Below are 19438 nucleotides of genomic sequence, written 5' to 3'. Positions count from 1 at the left end.
ATTTATATGCGTTTTTAATATTGAAAATAATTTTTGTTCATATCCTCGCAGTGATGAATAATGTTACTCACTCATCGTCACTGTAACTCCATACATTGAATATGATGAGCCTTGACACAAACATACATATTATAGAATCTACCCAAGGCTTCTCTACGCACCTCGAAGTACCAGTTTTACTTTTTTTGTTTTACTTTCAGAAATAATATCCGACCCGATCTGACAGGGTCGTCTTGCAATGTTTCAAGGTCTTTACCTTGATTTTTAGACCAACGCGGTATATGTATATAATTAGAGCTATATGTATGTACAAACCACACGATGTGATCGAGGTGATATACTTTGTTCAGGTAAACTTCTGCTCAGTTTCGGCGTAGTACAATATAGTCCTTATCACTCATACCTATAATAGGGATTTAATTCGTGCCAATCATCAATAGTGATACAACTATTTCATATTAGTAATTTTGTATAATACTTATTCCCAGTAACGTACCTACATAATTTTATACACGTTCATTGGACATTCGTAGGATATTGAGTCGTCAAGGACGTATTAAAATCGACAAAACTTTTCTGCTACTGAAGTATTCAATTAAATAAATGTCAGTCAATATGCTGTACTGTCCATATATCATTATTGACATTAAAATACTTTTACTGTGGTAAGTTATTTGTATATGAATATATGTAAATGTGGCATAATCGATTCATAGATATATATCTGTTGGTCTTTTTTTATGTTTAATTCAATAGCGACTTTCAGCGCGCAATACAACATTATATATACTACGAATACATTGGAGTAGTATAATTCTGGGGATTGACACGTGCATGACTATTATTGGCAGTACAGTACGTACTCAACTTATTTTATAATTTTCTGCTCTAGAAAGTATCTAATGATATGGAAAAATTTCATGAAATCACTGTACTGATTATTCAGTGAATGACATGTTTGTGATCTATTACCTATTTCAATACATACGTACAGAAAATATACAGTACTTTCTTTTCAGGTCATTGACTTTCATTAGTCATTTGCTGTATGTCTGCTGGCCACGTCTAGTCGGAACATCTAGGACAAGAGTTTAACGTGAAAGTTATGAAAATCTTAAGCTATTTTAAAGCCCTTACATGACCAGAGTCACGATACATGACTTGTAAATTGTTTTATTTTTTAACACCATATGTGTATACATATGTTCTACCGAATACTTTGGTATACTATATATAATTATTGGTATGTGTATATGTATATTACGTTTAATACACACGTGAATGCATAAAAGAATTATATTTTTCAAGCAAAACCTAGGATAATTTTTTGAATTCATAATAATAGCCCACCCGTCATTCTGCGCCATGAAACTTAATCGCTCGATTTGAAATAAATATTTTACTTACCTCCTAAGATTTTCTACTTTTTTATAACAGCGTTGCTATTTTTTTGTGATATCTGATTAAATAAATAGTCAGTACTGTCGATTTTCAAACTTGCATACACATGGTTACTGGCGTTGTCATTAATGCCGGTTATCTGTTGTCTGCGTTTCGATATATTTATGCATAAGGTTTATATAAAGCATGCAGTAGACTTTTTCGAAGAATTCGAATATCGACATTCTAGTTTTTATATTTTGACTAATAGTTAGATAGATAAATATTCTGACAATTGACCAAATAACAACTACAATAATTATGTACTCGAATTATGCGACTTGAATTCTATTTATAAATTTCCACTTTAATATCCGATCTAATCCTATGACTGCTTTCAAAGCTGTGAAAGTCTGAAAGATTTTTTTCTTCAGTTGCGTATCACTGCAATGTTATATAGTATATAATTGAAATACTGCGCAGTCGTTTTAATCGCACCTTGAATATATGAGTCATATATTATGTATAAAAATTTCGTTTTACTTTTATATGGTAGAACCTCCATAAGTCGAATCTCGAGGGACGAGCTTGAATATTCGAGTTATCGAGGTTTTGACTTATCAATATTTCGACACGCAGAATTGGAATAAATAAAAATTCAAATCGCCAGATTAGCTTCGAGATATAGTGGCTAACCATCTCTGACTTCGAGTTGTAGAGGACTTTGCTAGAATTGTGCGTTCTGGAAATGACTTTGAGTTACGTAGAAATTATTTCGACTAATAGACGTTTTGGTAGCTGAAGGGAAGGGAATAAACAAAATGTACAACTTATGGAGGTTTTCGACCTAAAGAGGTTCGACTTATCGAGATTCCACTGTATATAAGTGACCGAACGGAATTCGTACGTGTACAAATACAAATTAAAAGTTATAATATTTTCTCAGCCTTGGCGATACTTTGTGTTTTTATACATACATATATCATATTACTGTTGACATATGTATAATAATTGGCTACGTATTTTTTCCAGGAATAAACATTCCAACTGCATTGTCACACCTATCATAACGTTAAACAATTTCCTTATCGATTCATTCCCAATGCCACAAGAAGCATAATACTACTTATTTTAATCCTTCAAAGTAATCCATTTAGGCACTTAATGGTTATTCAGATTTATTGCTTATCTTTTTTTGTGCTCGATATGAGCTTAATGAATTCACACACAATACATAAACATTCATGGTATGATATATATTTAGTTTTATCACAAAAGATATTATATCATGAACACAATGAATTTCCAGTATGAACTGCTATTCACAAAGTATATATACACATGTGGGATATCACATCCTGCAGATAATACAACTTTTAAATTAAATTGTTTTGCCGCTCAATCATCTCTCCGTTAATAGAGAATACATGATAATTCACATGATCAATAAATTTTATCGACATTTAAAATGCATCAATCTCTCTAGAAGAATATACCTACATATGCTTTATGCAAATTTTCGTAAGAGTATACTTTGGTGTATTCTTCGCTCAATATTTTACAACGAAGATCATAAAAGAAACTGTAAAGATGGTGCGAGCTTTGGCATACATACTGCATCATGTATACTAAATGCATATTAAGAAGAGTAAAACTATGAGATACGAGCAATCACATATGGTACTGACTGTATAACGTAGAGGAAGTGCATCAAGAAGTTTAGGGTCCTAGGAACAATGGAAATACAAGGAATCATATACAAATATTGTATGCCTTGACTTTCTTGACTACGACTATCGCCAGTGTATGAGCGAATGCTCAGACGTGACTGGACGTGACTGCCATCACGGACGCTCCTCAATAATTTCAGGTTATGCTGGAGAATAGGTTGGGGATTGTTACGTCTGGCATATACACGCAACATACACGAGCATATTCGGAAGCCTTCGCCTGGCAGCTGCAGCACACCATAAACATACATTCTGTCAGTCAGTCGTCTCGTGCACGTGCAAGATAGACAATCACTGTGTCAGTCGATCGGCAAAGGACGTTATATTAGACATTCGAGATAGTACGCGAGTTTATTTATTCACTTTCTGGTATTACTATAAATTTTGCGATATATCGATGATTCGATTAAACTGTGCTATCAGCTTGTAATATATCAAATACGTTAACGGGGATGAAGATATATCGGAGTACAGAAACTGCTACGATGCATTCACCTCCGGTATGTACGATACGCAATTTACAATTGAGAGAATTACAAAAGCTGATATGATCTTTGTGTTGATGCTACGAACTCTTGAAAATAGCTTTGATAAATAGTTAAACCGAGTGAGATTAAAATAAGTGTTTTTGAAGGCTCGCCTTATTTGTGTACGCAAAAGTTACAAATGCCAGTTCAATTTAAAGCTTGAACCTATTGACACGACTTGTAAACATCTTATAAAGTTATGACGCTATCCTTTTGATTTATCTGAATTTGAGCTATACAGATAGATGTTTCATAAGGAATTACATAAAATGCAATCAAGTATGGCAATATTTTTTTTGCGAATGACATATCAGTGTTTTCTAAAATTTAATGTAATTGCTTTCGTGTTATTCTCAAAACATTACGAAAATATAGACCCATCTTTATTTCGTGCTTCTAAATTGTTTACACGAGTACACAATATTGTACTATGTGCTTTCTTATCTTTGTATTATCATACGAACGATTCACCGAACGATTAAAACTATTTGCCTTCAAGGATCATGAGCTCACGAAACTTCTCATTAGTGAGATGCTTCGAATATCAGTGTATGTTTGTTATTTTTGTTTATCGGAATAAATAAAGTAAAAACAATCTTTACAAATTGCATACGGATAAAAAACGACGTATTATTTACATACGTACTATTTCGCTTTTCTGTGACACTATTTTTTTTATTAAAACATAGTTGTGCATCATTTATGTAACTCGTGAAATTAAGATTGCTTGAGAGAGATTTCTCGTTATATTTCTTTATTTATAATATTAGTACGCGATAATAATTGAAAATTAACAAAGAGTATTGTTTTGCATTTTAAAGACGAGTGACGGACATCTATCTTCGTATAAAATAAAACGTTTTACAGAAATATACAATTTTCTTCATTCCAAACGATGATAATATTAATATATGATATTTGCAAATCTTTGTTACTCCATTGATCTATGTTATTTTAGAATTGTTGGTATATGAATATGCCAATAGTATTGCGTCGTATCGCGATATCCCATTCATATGCATAAAATTAGTTTAGTATAGTTCACTGGCATTAAAGCCTTGAAAATTGAATAGTCTTCATGACACACTCTCGTATTGCCAACTAAGTAAATAATAATTAAAAATAGATACACTGAAGTGATTTATTATTATTTATATTTCCGTTTATCAAATTATCCCAATAATCATGTTTAGAATATTCTTCGTGGCCGTTCGGTTAATAAAACAATTTGAATTGCTTGACAATGAACGATTAAGATCTGCACACTACCAAAATCCAATCAACAGTTCCACATTGAGATAATTCCAATATGGATGTAGGTATGTGAAATAATAAACAGTGCCTCTTATTCAACTCTATTTAATTACAGGGGTCAATTTCGTCGAAAGGTCGAGGCACTATCGGCAGATCGTGACGTATGTGCCATTTACAAATGCGTGAATTGTATCTGACTGTTAAACGTATGCTGTTGCAAGGAGAAGAGTCCTGATAATACAGCTAACAAAACATCTGCGAATAATGACGGGATTTAAAGCTGTTTGCGTTGAGGCGCTCGGGCAGTCACGAAGTGTCTTGAGGATAGCGTTAAGTCAAACCGAAGAGATGTTCCGTTTAGCTGTATCTAAGGTATATTAATAATCCCTAAGTGTATAATTAATATTGTTATGCCTCCAAAGTGTGTAAAGTTAAAAAGACGTACGTTTTTTTTTTAAATAAATTTTGATACTCGGAAAATATTATCACGAACAAATGTTTTATTGTATGTCGTATATAGCAGATGTATAGACACACGTATTTTGGATATTTTAGTTGACAAAGAGGAACGCAAAATTGCACAGTAGAACCTTACTCACGAAACCTGACGAAGCATTGAATTCTTCTAAAACTACGGTAACAGTTCCTGAATATGCGGATGTAGTAATAATAGGTAAGTAATTAATAATAAATGATTGTACAATGATACACTTGTAGTTAACTGCTGTATCATATATTTTAAATTATAATTTATATAATACTATATATTATTTGCAGGTGGGGGTACTGCTGGCTGCAATGCTTTATATAGTTTAGCCAAAAATGGAGTACGAGCTGTGCTCTTGGAAAGATCAAAATTATCATCAGGTACAACATGGCATACGGCTGGTCTTATATGGCGATTACGACCAAACGATACAGAAATCGAGTTACTCGACATTACAAGAAATATTTTGATGAATTTGGAAGAGGAAGCAGGAATGAATTCAATATGGATAAACAATGGAGGAATCTATATCGCACGATCTGACGTGAGTACAATAATTATGCTTGTTCCTAGGAACAATGCAGTTGTAGTGTATATAACTTGTTCATTTATTTTTTTTCACAGATGAGAATCCAGGAATATAAGAGACTAGTCACTGTTGGCAGATCTCATGACATAGAAGCACATATAATATCGCCCCGCGAAGCACAGGAATTATTTCCACTTTTGGATCCAAACGCATTCACTGGTGCAATGTACACACCCGGTGATGGTGTTGTGGATCCTGCCACGTTGCTAGACGCCTTAACTAAATCTGCCAAAAGCAATGGAGCTCAGGTAAGCAATGAAGCTCAACTTAATCCAACGAAACAATAGCAACAACAAGATTCGATTACAGCTCAAGACTGTTTGAAGAGGAATATCTAATTTTCTTGCACTCTTTTTTTTTTAATTTACCCATTTTGCGCAAAAGTAACAGTCTATATTATGAAACGTAAATATTATATATGATTATACATCATGTTTCAGATTATAGAAGACTGTCCAGTCACGAAAATACTGACAGACAAAAACATGTTTGAAACAAAACGTGTAACTGGTGTAGAAACTCCTTATGGTTTGATCAAAACTAATTGCGTTTTGAACGCTTCGGGAGTATGGTCGAGAAGCACAGCGAAAATGGCAGGATTGGACATACCATTGATACCAATGAAACACGCTTATGTCATTACGGCACCATTGGAGGGAGTTCAGGGTTTACCAAATATTCGGGATCACGATGGGAGCGTTTACTTCCGTATTCAAGGGTCATCGCTATGCGTTGGAGGATACGAGCCCAATCCGATAATTTTACAATGTGTTAGTTACCAGCTTGAGATATACATTATCACGGTTTTAGTATGTAAGATAAATGACATTTTTATGCACGATCACATGGAATATTGTTCGTGTGGATGTGATTCAAGGCAAACTTCTTTACCTTGATATTTTTATTTTTCTTGTACACTTTTTGTGATTTCATTCTCAGACAGACCGTGCATGTACAACTTGACGTCATGTGCAATTACATAGGAAAATGACAATTGTTGCCTTTTTGCAGGTTCCTAAAAACTTTACGTTTGACTTGTATGAGCTTGATTGGAATGTGTTTAGTACACATACGACAGAAATTATTAAGCTTGTGCCAAAATTTTCAACAGCTGGTATAAGAACTACCGTATGCGGTCCAGAGAGTTTTACACCTGATCACAAACCGATCATGGGTTGGTATTTAAAGTATATCCATTTTCAAAGAAAAAATTTAATGAATTATAATACTGAGATAGAAGGGAGTTAAGCGTAAGCTATAACAAAGTGCAAATACGTAAATACGTAATATAATAATAAATATAAATTGGTATTACCTCTGTAGGAGAGGATCCACGCTGCTTGGGTTTCTATCACAGTTGCGGCTACAACAGCGCTGGTATGATGTTGGGTGGTGGTTGTGGGGATCAAATAGCCAAATGGATAATACATGGTCGACCAGATAAACATATGCATAATTACGACATAAGACGGTAAATAACATTCAATGCGTGATTATATTCATACAGTATTTAATAATTCATGAAATTGTACAGGTTCACACCAGAACAGACGAGAGATGCAATTTGGGCCAATGAAAGATCTCACGAGTCTTACGTGAAAAACTACAGTATTGTATTTCCACACGATGAACCACTCAGTGGTAGAAATTTTAAAACAGATCCATTTCATCATGTGAGTACTTGAATCTTCGTTGTTGTCTAATTATTAATAAAAATTCAAATATATTATGAACAATGAAATTACCAATTATTCTATATACTTAAGATTATACAAGTTGTTATATTGTTACGACCAACAGTTATTTTTACAATAAATAATCTGTTGCTTCAGCTACTCGTAAAAGAAGGTGCCGTTATGGAAGAACGTCAAGGTTGGGAAAGGCCAGGATGGTTTTTAAGTGGAAAAGTAGCACCAGTGGCTGCTTATGATTATTACGGCAATTACGGTTCACCAAAACATCAGGAATATCCATATGCCGAAATGCTTGCTAGAGAGTATACATTTGACTTTCCGGTGCATCATAAAATTGTGAGTAAACACACAAGATAGAGTTAGACTTTAGACGTCAGAATGACATACATTTTTCTCAAAAATGCATTCAGATTGGCGAAGAAGCTTTGGCGTGCAGAAACAACGCAGCACTATTTGATATGTCATACTTTGGAAAGTTTTATCTGTGTGGTCCAGATGCGCAGAAAGCTGCAGATTATCTTTTTACTTCGAATACTGATCGTGATATTAATAGGACAGTATATAGTTGTATGTTAAATAAAAATGGTGGTGTCGAAGCCGATTGTACAGTAACCGCCATTGAAACTGGTTCCGGCGGTGTTGCGGATCCAATATTTAGAGGAAAAGCATTTTATATTGGTAAGTTAGGAGTTTAATGTTTAATAATTTCAGTTTCTTACGCTCAATGTCAGTTTATGGATTCAACAATCAATTGATTGAATTGACCGCAATAAAGGAAATGTATTTGATTTTAGTTTCAGGAGGCATGTCGGCATATCATACATGGTGTCACATGAAGAATGTAATACGAGAACAGGATTTCAAAGTGACCTTACACGATGCAACGGAACAAATAGGAATACTATCTATTCAAGGGCCTAACAGGTAAACTATGTTATTCGTTAAAAGTTATTATTACTTAACGCTGCTATTCAAGCAATAATAACTGCTCTGTGAACATAGTCCCCGATCTTAATATTCGTAACTTATTGTTATTGGAATTTTTTTATAGTATTCCATCGTTAACTTTTGCATTTTAGTGATAAATGTTTCTTTTCGAATTTATAAAATTTCAAATTAATTAAAAATTCCTATTAAGCATGATTGCAGAAAATAATTGCATATTCACAGAATTATTATTATTTTATTTTGGCACTGAAAAATTTATTTTAAAAAGTAAATTAAATTTGCTACCAAACCTCAATAAAGTAATTTTGATAAGAAGATGTAAGAAAAACTGAAAAGTGAAGCGGCTGGAGATTATGTTGTAAAAGGTAGTAATACATTGAAACAAGATATTATACGAACACAGCGCGTTAACGTTAAACGAAGTTAATTTTTCTTTTTAATATTTTTATTATTTTGAATATTTATTCAATATAATTTCTAATTTTTCAAATCATCGTTATGCTGCTAAACGATCTCCTTCATTTGCGTATATACATTATTCTTTAAGCGAATTTTTACGTTTTTCCATTATTTTTATAAAACTTTCACTCAATGACGTTACCACGCGATATAGTACATATATTCTGTTTTTGTGGATTATAACTAATTAGGCAGCAGTCTTAATTCTAATTGAGCAATTTGTAATTATGTATAATATTTATTGCAGTCGGAGGATACTTGAGACAATAGTCGATGAGGAACTTTCGAATGAAAAATTTCCAATGTTGACCTCAAAGTTAATGAATATCAAAGGAAATCTAGTCAGGACACTCAGGGTTAGTTTTGTTGGCGAATTAGGTTTCGAATTACACATTCCATCTCAATTATGTGAAAACGTATATGCAGCCGTAATGGCGGTTGGAAGAAACTACAAAATGAAACTTGCTGGTTACCGAGCACTTTACAGTCTGAGTAGCGAAAAAGGTATTTTTGTCACGTATATTTGAAATAATTGTACAACAAATAAGTAGAAGTAATGTGATAGCATATTTCACAATTACTTGCATCATAGGGTATCATCTGTGGCATTACGATCTAAGAACAACTGATAATCCGATAGAAGCGGGCCTTGGATTTTTGTGTCGGAAAAATGGCGATTATCAGGGTAGAAAAGCTGTGAAAAAGCTCAGAGAAAATGGAGTTAAGAGAAAACTGGCACACTTTCATTTAAAACAGTAAGAAGTGAAAACAGTTTTAAATATCATTTATAATTTGCAGTCTTGTTTGCATATATACATATATATTTCATTCTTTATTTCAGCCAAGTGCCATTGTGGGGCCTGGAAACTGTTTATAGGGATGGTCAAATTGTTGGATACCTAAGAAGAGGAGAGTACGCTTATGCACTGGAAAAAAGCATTGGGCAAGCGTAAGCATTGCTATATTTTCCCAGAAATTGTGGCATATTTATAAAAAAAATGGTTTACTCTTACAGATATATAAAACATCCCGAAGGTGAGAACGTGACCAAACATTTTTTGGAAAATGGTGTCTATGAAATCGAAATAATGAGAAAGAGGTATCCAGCGACGATACATTTACAGAGTCCTTTTGATCCAGAAAATAAGAGGCCTCTAGGCGAGTACAGTAGTAGTTAGCATTGATGTAGTTTTATATATTTATGAAGAAATGAACGTATTTACAACAGAAAGAAGTAGAGTATCATTACAATAGGTATGAAAAAGTGAATTCGGTGAAACCGAAACCGGTGAAAAAAATACATTCATAGCATCAAGAATCCTATATTCCTTGAAGCAGAGTAGTTGAAAATCAAGCAGATTGAATAATATAATACTTTTATTCTATACATTAGTCTGTTTAAAATATATTGCAATCTGAACGTCACCAAGCGTTGCTGACAATTAAGTGTTATGAGAAATGTTCAACATTCTAAATTACTATCCATAATTTAAGTAAATTTGTTGACCATTTTTCATAGCGCAGTCGGAATCAGAATACGCTTTGGTAAGTAACATGTTTAAACTTCTGTAGCTGTTTCTAAATTAGACTATTCATTTGATTTTTTTTTAAGATTTCATCCAGTTCTAAAGGATTTTTAGGGGCTCGTGATGTAAACAACAAATAAATAAAGTTGAGTAAAACATTTGCAAATAGTCTCGGCACTAAGGAGATACTGGTATAAGGAATAGCATTGTGGAACTTTGTCTGTGGGCATAGGATATAAACTGGAATCAGCATGGAAGTTGTGGAGGAAATTGATATGCCATAGATTTCGTTTTAGACATAGAATATGCGAAAACTGACCCTCTGTACTATTATCTACTCTATGATATCGGAACGGTTTTTTTTTGTAGTAACGCATTTGGCAAATTATTATAATCATTGCATATTCACAAAAAGAAAATGTATAGAAATTTATATGATTATTCTTTTATATGCAGGTTTCAAACAGAGTCAATTTTAAAGTTATAGAAAAGGGCAGGCTAGACAGAGCACAAAACAGATATGTTTATTCTCAAACTTTTTAAAGATGAATTTTTAGAATTTAAATAGATTTAGATAGATTTTTTATGTAAACGGAATTTATCATCGATGAATAGATCAAATAATATTGTTTTAATAGAACTTCAAAAGTAAGCAAGAGATGTAACTGTAAACAAACAAATTCTATGCCTATTAACAGGATCTAAATATGATTAGAAACGAAATAGATTTACATTTGTATCATTAATGTTAGGAAGGTAAGTTTTGAAAATGACTGCAAATGAATTGTACAATATCAATTAATTTATTTTAAAAATTAAACGACTTTTCAATATGCATTGTTACGTAGGTTGTAATATATATTTTGTACAAAAATATACTTTTGATAAAAATAATACTTATCCTGCTAAGGGATTTGCGTGAATTGTTATACTGTTTATTCTAGTTTCAGTGAGAGGTTTGTAATTTTTAGGATTTACAGGAAGTTTTTCCAACTGTTCAAGAGTATCCAAACCATCGATTACCCTAAAAAAACATCAAATTAGAAAATTATAAAAATGAATATTTATGAACATAAAAGGAAATACTTACTTCCCAAATAAAGTATATTTCAAGTCCAAGTGCGGTTGTGCTGCATATGTTATAAAAAATTGACTACCATTTGTGTTAGGTCCATTATTTGCCATGGATACAAGACCTCTTGTATTATGTTTTAATTCCTCTTTGAATTCATCCTCAAACTTTCGATTCCAAATCGATGTACCACCCTTTCCTGTCTGTGTAGGATCGCCAGTTTGCACGATGAAGCCTTTAATGTTTCGATGAAATAAGCAACCATTGTAGTAATCACTAGCACATAGAGCTAAGAAATTCTAAAAAAAAGTTAGAAATTGGTAATTTATTGGATTTACATTCTACATAGCGACGATATCAAAAAGTTAGGTTAGATTATCCTGGAATCATACACAACGTAATAACCATAAAAAAGTTTGTACTCTACTATGCAAGAGTTAATTTTATATACAATAATTGACATTATATATGATATAATATTTTTTTAAAATTACCTCGCTAGTCTTTGGACACAATTCACAGAATAATTCAATCTTAATATCACCGACATCTGTATGCAATGTAACGCTCTGAAATATATAAAAATAACTTGCATAAGAGTTATTCACTCAAATAGAACATAAATATTCGGTGACGTATAAAAATTCTGTTACTAACCATTCTTATAATATTATTCGTTAATTTTATGAAAATATGACAGAAAAAAAGAAATCATAAGCACATAGACATATTCATGCCCGTTAATGTGACAGCAGCCATTTTGAATTTTGCCACGGGACTAGCATAGTCAAATTATCTTTAGAAGATATGTAATCTTTTTAGAAATCAAAGACATTTAAAATAAAAAATAATGAAACTAATTAAATGTCGTTGCAATTCAAATGTAGGATGAAATAGTTTTTGATAATATTTTAGAAAAATGAACAAATCAATTAGGAATTTGACTTTGGAGTGCATCGGAAGGAATTTCCAAAGTAGTAGGACGCAGTTGGCCGGAACGCTCCACTCGCTGCATATAGCGGTCAGTTGTGGCGTCTAGTGTAGTTAAGGCATTGCCGCGAAAGAATCGAATACAAGAGAAGACTTTTCGCGGTTAGAGAAGACAAACGCGATCACGTCAATTTATCTGGCCTTGCAAGTCGTAAAGAAGTCGTAAGGATATTGCAGTGTGACAGGAGGACGCGTAGGGCGTTAGGCATATCTTCGTTGACTGTATTCATTGGACGCATGACGTAATTGTATTGATCGCGGAAGAAGAGCCGAAAGTCGCGCATTCGCCATCTTGGACGAATTGTGGAAAAGAAGAAGTTTGTGGTGTCTCGCCAAAGGCGCGGTACGATTGTTGGAACTGTAATCCACGGCGATCCGTGTGTCAAATAGTTTTATTGGGATTTAAACCCGTTTGTGAAGTGTAAACCCATTTGGACGGACCAAGGTGAGTCCATATTTCGGTAATACGAATCCCGAAGCGGCCCCTTTTCCATTACGTGGATGGATACGTTGTAGGATACCCCGCTTCGGGAATTTTTTCCCTGGCTATGCATCTCCACCGGTTAAGGATCTTGATCGAGTACCGTTATTCTTGATGTAAAGCAACTCGATCCCTTTGAAGAGACTTCGAATAAGAAAAGACGAAGCTCGAATATAAGGATTTCAGTTTCTTTTAACTTTTGAATTTATTGTTTGGGGCAGCGGGGTGAACCTTTTGACAGAATCAAAACGGTTTCAGATCGGCGTACTTTGCTATTGCTCAATATTTTCTTTGGCGGTTTGCTTCGCGGCGTCACCTTGCGTCGCGCCGCTCTATGCCACGCCACACGCTTTCCTTTCATTATTCTCTTCTTGGTTTTTCTCCTTGTTCCATTTTTTGTTATACTTTTAAGTACGTTGTCCTGTGATGGGTATTTAACGTTTCGTATTTTTGTTCGAGCAACTTTCGTACTATAGCTTTTCTCTTCGTGTCGCGTAAATGAAGATACTTTTATTCTTCTTCTCTGAAATCAGTTCTTGAACTCTTTCTTCTTCTCTCCTTCTCTTTCTTTTTCCTTTTCTTTCTCTCGCTCTCTTCGGTTCTTCCCCTTCACTCCCTCCGCCCTTCTTTTTCCTACAAATACATGCGCGTACTTTCATACTCTTAATAGTCTTTTGCGCTTTATTCCTTCCTATGCGTTGCGTTTTGATAATACGACGATTCGTTTGGTCTTCTGTACGAATTATATTTTTATCATAAGTAGAATGATGGGATTATTAATCATCCATTATTTGATGCATTAGAGCATATTTCAGAAATTGAATCGACTTGACAGGTATATTCATAAAGACGTTCTAGCGAACGTTACAGTACAAAGTATTGTCGTAACTTTATTGAGACACGATGAAATTTTTTCCGAAAATCTGGATATTTTCAGAAGTTACTAATAACTTTATTTTTTTAAATATATCTCAATCGTTTTTAAGGTGGTGATAATATATAATCTATAATCCACACTACAGATATTTATAGCTACAATGAAAATTTTCATTACTGTAGACAGGATGTGAAAGAAGTCTTATCCTATTTTTGGGATACATTGAGTACTTCATCTTCTACCCAAAATGCTTAGAGATACATACTACGATGAACTTGGAACACCCCTTAAGATGGAATGTCCCAAATTAGATGTACAAACACAATTTCAAAATAGCTTTATGCAATGTCCCAATCAATCGTTATTGTTTTGTATCTTACAATTAGTGTATAATGTAACAAACTATAGATTTATTGTTGCAGAATATACTCACAACTAGGTATCGCATATACATCAATATTTTACGGATGATTATGATTCATAGCAACCTTGAAAATTAGACTGATCTAATTACATGTAATTACATGAATATAAACATATAATTGTTGATGTTCACAAGGCTGTGGTCTTGTTCAACCCATGTATAGTATTACTGTAAAATCATATATGTGCTATAGTAATTGCGCAGGTAACTTCCCTTTAATTTTTGCCAAATTCATAGTAAAGATGAACTATGTTGAAATTTATAGATTACCTGAACAATTGTATTAAAACATAAAATTTTATGGACTAATAAGAATTTTCCTGTTAGTTAAAATGAAAATTACCTGTATTCTGAAAACTTCATAGATATGGAAAAAAGTACTTGTACATATACTTAGACTGTAGTAAGTGCAGTGATAAAAACGACCTGCTACGTTTTTCTTCTTTTAACTACAGTATTTGCACGTAGGCACGCGAACACGGGAACAAATCTGTCCTTTAAAAGTCTATAGTTATGGATTTCTGTACTTTCACTTACCTCGATAGTGAATTATTATTGCTGCTAGATATCATCGAAACTATTTTTCTTCTACATAATAATTTAGTTCGCACCACTTTCTACTTTATTGACTACTAATTTTAAAGTGTTGCTATTTGCAAATATGAGGCTTCTAAATTTGAGTATAAAGTTGACTGAATTATAAAGTTTATTCCTTTTAATTATTAGTTATACTATGTTTAGAAATATAGATGAAACATATTATAATTACATGAAAGTTAATTGTCTTGTAGAAAAGTATATCCAGGTCCATATTTTAAGTCAATACCTGAAGTTATTTCAATTCTATTGGAACATCAAAATGTTGATATAATTTAGATTCTCCTCTAAAAGATCTTGTACCTGAAATAAAAACCACTCAAAATATATATTTTCAGGTTTCCCTCGATCAAGCTGTATCGTATTGAAAATAAATAGTGTCATATGGGGTTATTATGATTTTTTTTTAAATCTTTATTTTACTTAAATCTAAGTACTTTTCTATTATGAAAAAGACTTGCACAGATTTTATTAAAACTTGAAAATGGTTAATTCATTGATTAATAAATTTTAATCAATATGCATTATCTTAGTATGTTATCTAGACTTCTGGGAAAGAAATTTATTTTGAGAAAATAAATAGGAAGCTCATATGCAAATTTCAATGGTTTCAGTTGTATAATTGAAAAGTTTAAAATTTTGATAGGCTTTATTGCCATAATTTTATTGCCTCTGTCTAAAAAAAAGTAAGTTATTTTTTAAACAAAAATTATTACTTTGTCAAGAAGTCATCCCTATCATAATGAATTATTAATTACTTGTAATCATTTCTAATAGATGTTAAAGGAATGGAATAATATTATTTCTTTTCAGTAAAAAAGTGACAAAATTTTAGTGTTTCTACCAAACAAACTAATTTCTCATCCATGCACATCATACTTGTTTATTCTGTTCAGGATTTATAACTGTTGATAATCATATGAATCATTTTATTTATTACAGACAAAGGGTTCGTTCGTTGGGTCTGAGTGGTACTAAATGGTTGCCTGCAGACAGCATGTCTACTCTGTCAGGGATTGTGTCGAAGGGGGAGAAAGGAAAATCCAAATTTCAATCGTTAGATATCAATAGTTTGTACCGGGTGAGTAGGGTAAGTTATCCAAATGTATTTTTATTAATTATAAAATTTATTAGTATTAATCCCTCCATTCATTGAGATAGTTTTTTGTATATCGCTGCAATCTTATCTCCTGAAATATTGCAAAAACAAAAAAAAATGGTTAATTTGCACTCCCTTGTGACGGGTGAATTTGGCATAATATCGCCCATACTTTATCTATATACCATTTTTAGGTACAATAATTACTGATATAAATGAAGAGATAACTGACTTAAACATAAACCTAACCTCTTTCTTTGTAAATGAGATAAAGAAACTGATGTCACCCAGGGTCATGTTTCATATCTAATAAAAAAGGACAATAATAAAAAGAATATGATTTAGTAATATTACCCTTAGAGCGGTAAGAAGGCATCGCTTGTGACACCAACTACATTTTAACTGCATGTACACAAATTTTGACTTACCGTTCTAAGGTTAACAAAAATGATGAAGTAAAGGATTATTATCTTTATGTAATATTGAATAAAATCTAAATAAATACTCAATATTTGTATGAATTAATTGTGAGCTAGGATATTATTATTGTTAATTCATTATGAAAAAAATACACAATTTTTCTTAGAATAAATTTATAACTCTTATCGATACCATCCAAGTTCTTTAAAGTGTAGTTGCTCAGAAGATCTTTGTTTGGTCTAGGGCGAATCTTTGGAGCAACATCAGCAAAAAAGCACACTACCACGCAAGCATGGAATGCAAAGTTTGGGAAAGGTGCCTTCGGCACGGCGGCCACCGGCTAATCTGCCTAGCCTGAAGAGCGAACACAGCAATAGTGACCCGGCAGTCAGTCTAGTACCAAGCGGCGGAAGCGGTTGGGCCACCACCAAGGAACCTGCACCATCAACTACTAATACTACCACCTCGGCAACAGCAAGCACACCCTCTGATACCACTACCGTATGTTCTAGCCATATATTCTAAATACGAATTGGGTCACAAGTCTTCGTCACTTGAATGACATGTCCATAAATTTCCACTACAATTATCTGATTGTATTTCCTCAGAGTAACTCATTACCGGCACAATGTGCGCCGGGGACCAATCCCGCGTCGACCACGCCACTACACCCACCACTGCCAGGACAGCAACAAAACGCTTCGCAAAGCCCTCAATCTTCAGACGCTTCCAACAAGTCGTCATGGAGCGCGATCATGAGCAGACCAGGAGACGTTGGTATGCACTGTAAAATTTGTTATATCGAAATTTATTATAGTCTGACGGCATAATGTGTTTTCGGCTCCGTGATAGACTTCGGCGAAAGTTCTACTTGACCGGATGTAGAATGAGTTCGGTAATATATCTCTAATATACTTCAGTGAATTGTTGTGTCTACAACATTTTTATAAACAGGTTAGCGAACTCATTCATTATTGTTAGAAAAGTTAGATTATGTCAGGTCAGGTTTTACAATTTCTCTTATATATTCTTTTTATATGTGCCTCTAATGGCTATAGAACTGAGCGCGTTGTTTGGTACATTGATTCTTGGTTAACATATTCATGGGAGTATCTAGACTTTGCGATTTGAAGTTTATTTAATAAAATAAAGTGTGTTGAACACATTTCATTGAATGATCATTTAATAATTTCATGAATGTCTATTACGAAGATTCCGTCTGTTTTGTCAATGACCATTGAGGAGTTTTTTAAAATAATTCACACAAATAAAGTAGACATCTGTTTATAAAACACAATTACAATTGATGCATAAACCTTCATAAAAAATAAGGAAAAATGTCTATATAATATATAAAATAAATGTACATAATAATGTACATTTATATTTCTTCTTTATTTTTGAATTATTTTTTATGAATGTGTCATGTCAGAGTTTGTGATATTTGCAAACAGTAATGTATATTCTGTTTGAATTGGTATCAGACAATGAGTTTCAATAATTTATATTTAACCTGAGAAAAAAATTTTAGAGCAAGCATCACTTTTTTCCAATTGTTTTACGAAGGGGGTCTAGATACATACCTCTGATGTGATCGATGCATGAAAATACAATAAGAAGCAAATAAAATTTCTGTGGAACATAAATTCACATTTGATAAACGTAACTATCCTTGTTGCTCAGATATAATACAAAGACGAATCAAAGGCTTAGAAGAAAATACTCGTTTAGCTTCTTCTATTGTACATTGGGAATGTAGAGTAATGTAATGGCATGACTGTGATGAAGCGGATAATGATAAACCGGATTCCGAATTGGTGTATTTGATTGGAGGCTTTCACGAAATAGTAACTAAACCAACAAAATTATTTTCACTGAGAGAAACATTAACATTCATTATATCAATTAAAATCCATCTTTATAATTCATTTTAAGGATTATAATAAAAAAAGATTGTACATGACTCTGCCCTGACATACGATAGTTTCAACGAGTTCTTCATAATCTGCGAGGTAACGAGTGGCAAGTCCGTATTCAGGTGATCCATTCGTTTCAAAGGTGTCTATCGAGCTGGTAAATGATTGTTCAACGATAACCCACACAAGCTTTAAAGGAAATTATTTGAACTCAGCTCTGCACGTATTACCTGTGGAAAGGAAACTATAATGTGTCGTGTTACTTGATTTATTTGATCGCGTCGTAAAAAGAGGACTAATTTTGTATGCCACCTAACGGTAAAACTTCAGTCAGGCATCCAATTCCGGAAATCCGGAATTGTCCTCTTAGCTATGAAAATTGTAAAGTAAAGGTGATGGGTGCTGGGTTTGCGTAATTAATCGGTATAGGTGGGCCCGTTGCGGCTGCAGTGGTTGGTTATGCGGGTCTCGTAGGGGGCGCGAAAATCGGAAGAGGTGCCCTTGGACTGAGTTTCCTGGCTCACCAGTCCCCGCAGTTCCAACACGAGTTTCCCAGTCTCAGTGGACAGGCTTCCGTCTCCGTCTCTGTCTCCGTCTCCGTCTCCACTCAGAGCCAGACTCAACAGTCCTCGGCAACGTCCAATGCGATTCCGGTCGCTGTCCAGCAGCAATTGCTGGTTCAGCAACAGCAGCAGCAACAACAGCAACAGCAGCAACCATATTCCCACAACCACTCAGGTGGGATGCTGTGCTTGCCCATTCTACCTGCTAGACTTTTCGATTCGTTTCTGGATACATTTTCCTCCTCGTAGTAGTTCCTATTATCAGTGCCGGGGCTCATCTCTGCTCTTAGGGGAACGTCGAGAAGCGATTACGTTGACTGAAATTGAATGGCTTGTTTAACTATAACGGACAGACAAAAAGAATAATATGATTCTTCGTTTTTATCTAAAAAAAAAAAAAAAAAA

General features: G+C 33.6%; 3 protein-coding genes across 12 annotated transcripts in view; 2 read left to right on the top strand and 1 right to left on the bottom strand.

Moving 5' to 3' along the window:
* Positions 1-3307: 3307 nt before the first annotated feature.
* LOC107273333 (sarcosine dehydrogenase, mitochondrial) lies at positions 3308-11286 on the top strand. Of its 2 annotated transcripts, XM_025090662.1 has the most exons (17): positions 3308-3610; positions 4831-4952; positions 5007-5263; positions 5447-5564; positions 5669-5922; positions 6003-6215; positions 6408-6737; positions 6979-7141; positions 7291-7438; positions 7502-7640; positions 7800-7997; positions 8072-8339; positions 8456-8585; positions 9316-9572; positions 9661-9823; positions 9910-10017; positions 10084-11286. In XM_025090662.1, exons 3-17 carry the CDS (start codon positions 5156-5158, stop codon positions 10244-10246), a joined length of 2760 nt encoding a protein of 919 aa, XP_024946430.1. In that variant the 5' UTR covers positions 3308-3610; positions 4831-4952; positions 5007-5155; the 3' UTR covers positions 10247-11286. The 2 variants fall into 2 exon arrangements, with proteins under 2 accessions (XP_024946430.1, XP_015606904.1); XM_015751418.2 differs by lacking the exon at positions 4831-4952 and having other exon boundaries at positions 3309-3610.
* A 95-nt stretch (positions 11287-11381) lies between these two features.
* On the bottom strand, positions 11382-12484 carry LOC107273334 (peptidyl-prolyl cis-trans isomerase-like 3). 2 transcript variants are annotated; one of them, XM_015751421.2, is made up of 4 exons: positions 12324-12484; positions 12161-12235; positions 11685-11965; positions 11382-11618 (listed from the first exon to the last, which is right to left on the bottom strand). In XM_015751421.2, exons 1-4 carry the CDS (start codon positions 12324-12326, stop codon positions 11492-11494), a joined length of 486 nt encoding a protein of 161 aa, XP_015606907.1. In that variant the 5' UTR covers positions 12327-12484; the 3' UTR covers positions 11382-11491. The 2 variants fall into 2 exon arrangements, with proteins under 2 accessions (XP_015606907.1, XP_015606908.1); XM_015751422.2 differs by lacking the exon at positions 12161-12235 and having other exon boundaries at positions 12324-12472.
* A 150-nt stretch (positions 12485-12634) lies between these two features.
* Positions 12635-19438, top strand: part of LOC107273332 (protein PRRC2C) — a 25616-nt gene continuing 18812 nt past the window's right edge. For 3 of the 8 annotated variants that reach the window (XM_025090661.1, XM_015751414.2, XM_015751413.2), the window contains exons 1-5: positions 12638-13101; positions 15978-16125; positions 16798-17055; positions 17163-17331; positions 18900-19208. In XM_025090661.1, the coding sequence (XP_024946429.1) occupies positions 16033-16125; positions 16798-17055; positions 17163-17331; positions 18900-19208 (829 nt within the window). In that variant the 5' untranslated portion in view covers positions 12638-13101; positions 15978-16032. Of the gene's footprint in view, positions 13102-15977; positions 16126-16797; positions 17056-17162; positions 17332-18899; positions 19209-19438 lie in introns of all 8 variants that reach the window. The other 5 variants (XM_025090660.1, XM_015751415.2, XM_025090658.1 and 2 more) reach the window with 3 other exon arrangements.

Source organism: Cephus cinctus, unplaced genomic scaffold, assembly GCF_000341935.2.
Source record: "Cephus cinctus unplaced genomic scaffold, Ccin1 Ccin1_scaffold1569, whole genome shotgun sequence".
NCBI classification, from domain to species: domain Eukaryota; kingdom Metazoa; phylum Arthropoda; class Insecta; order Hymenoptera; family Cephidae; genus Cephus; species Cephus cinctus.
Note: the sequence above shows the minus strand (reverse complement) of the source record. Positions and strands in the feature narration are given on the sequence as shown.

Excerpts from the sequence above, each read along its gene's own strand:
- LOC107273333 (XM_025090662.1), top strand. The coding sequence starts at position 5,156 with ATGACGGGATTTAAAGCTGTTTGCGTTGAGGCGCTCGGGCAGTCACGA. Across the intron at positions 7,142-7,290 it reads TGATCACAAACCGATCATGG|GAGAGGATCCACGCTGCTTG; the intron begins GTTGGTATTTAA and ends TTACCTCTGTAG. Across the intron at positions 9,573-9,660 it reads CAGTCTGAGTAGCGAAAAAG|GGTATCATCTGTGGCATTAC; the intron begins GTATTTTTGTCA and ends CTTGCATCATAG.
- LOC107273334 (XM_015751421.2), bottom strand. Across the intron at positions 11,966-12,160 it reads TGTGTCCAAAGACTAGCGAG|AATTTCTTAGCTCTATGTGC; the intron begins GTAATTTTAAAA and ends ACTTTTTTTTAG. Across the intron at positions 11,619-11,684 it reads AAATATACTTTATTTGGGAA|GGTAATCGATGGTTTGGATA; the intron begins GTAAGTATTTCC and ends ATGTTTTTTTAG.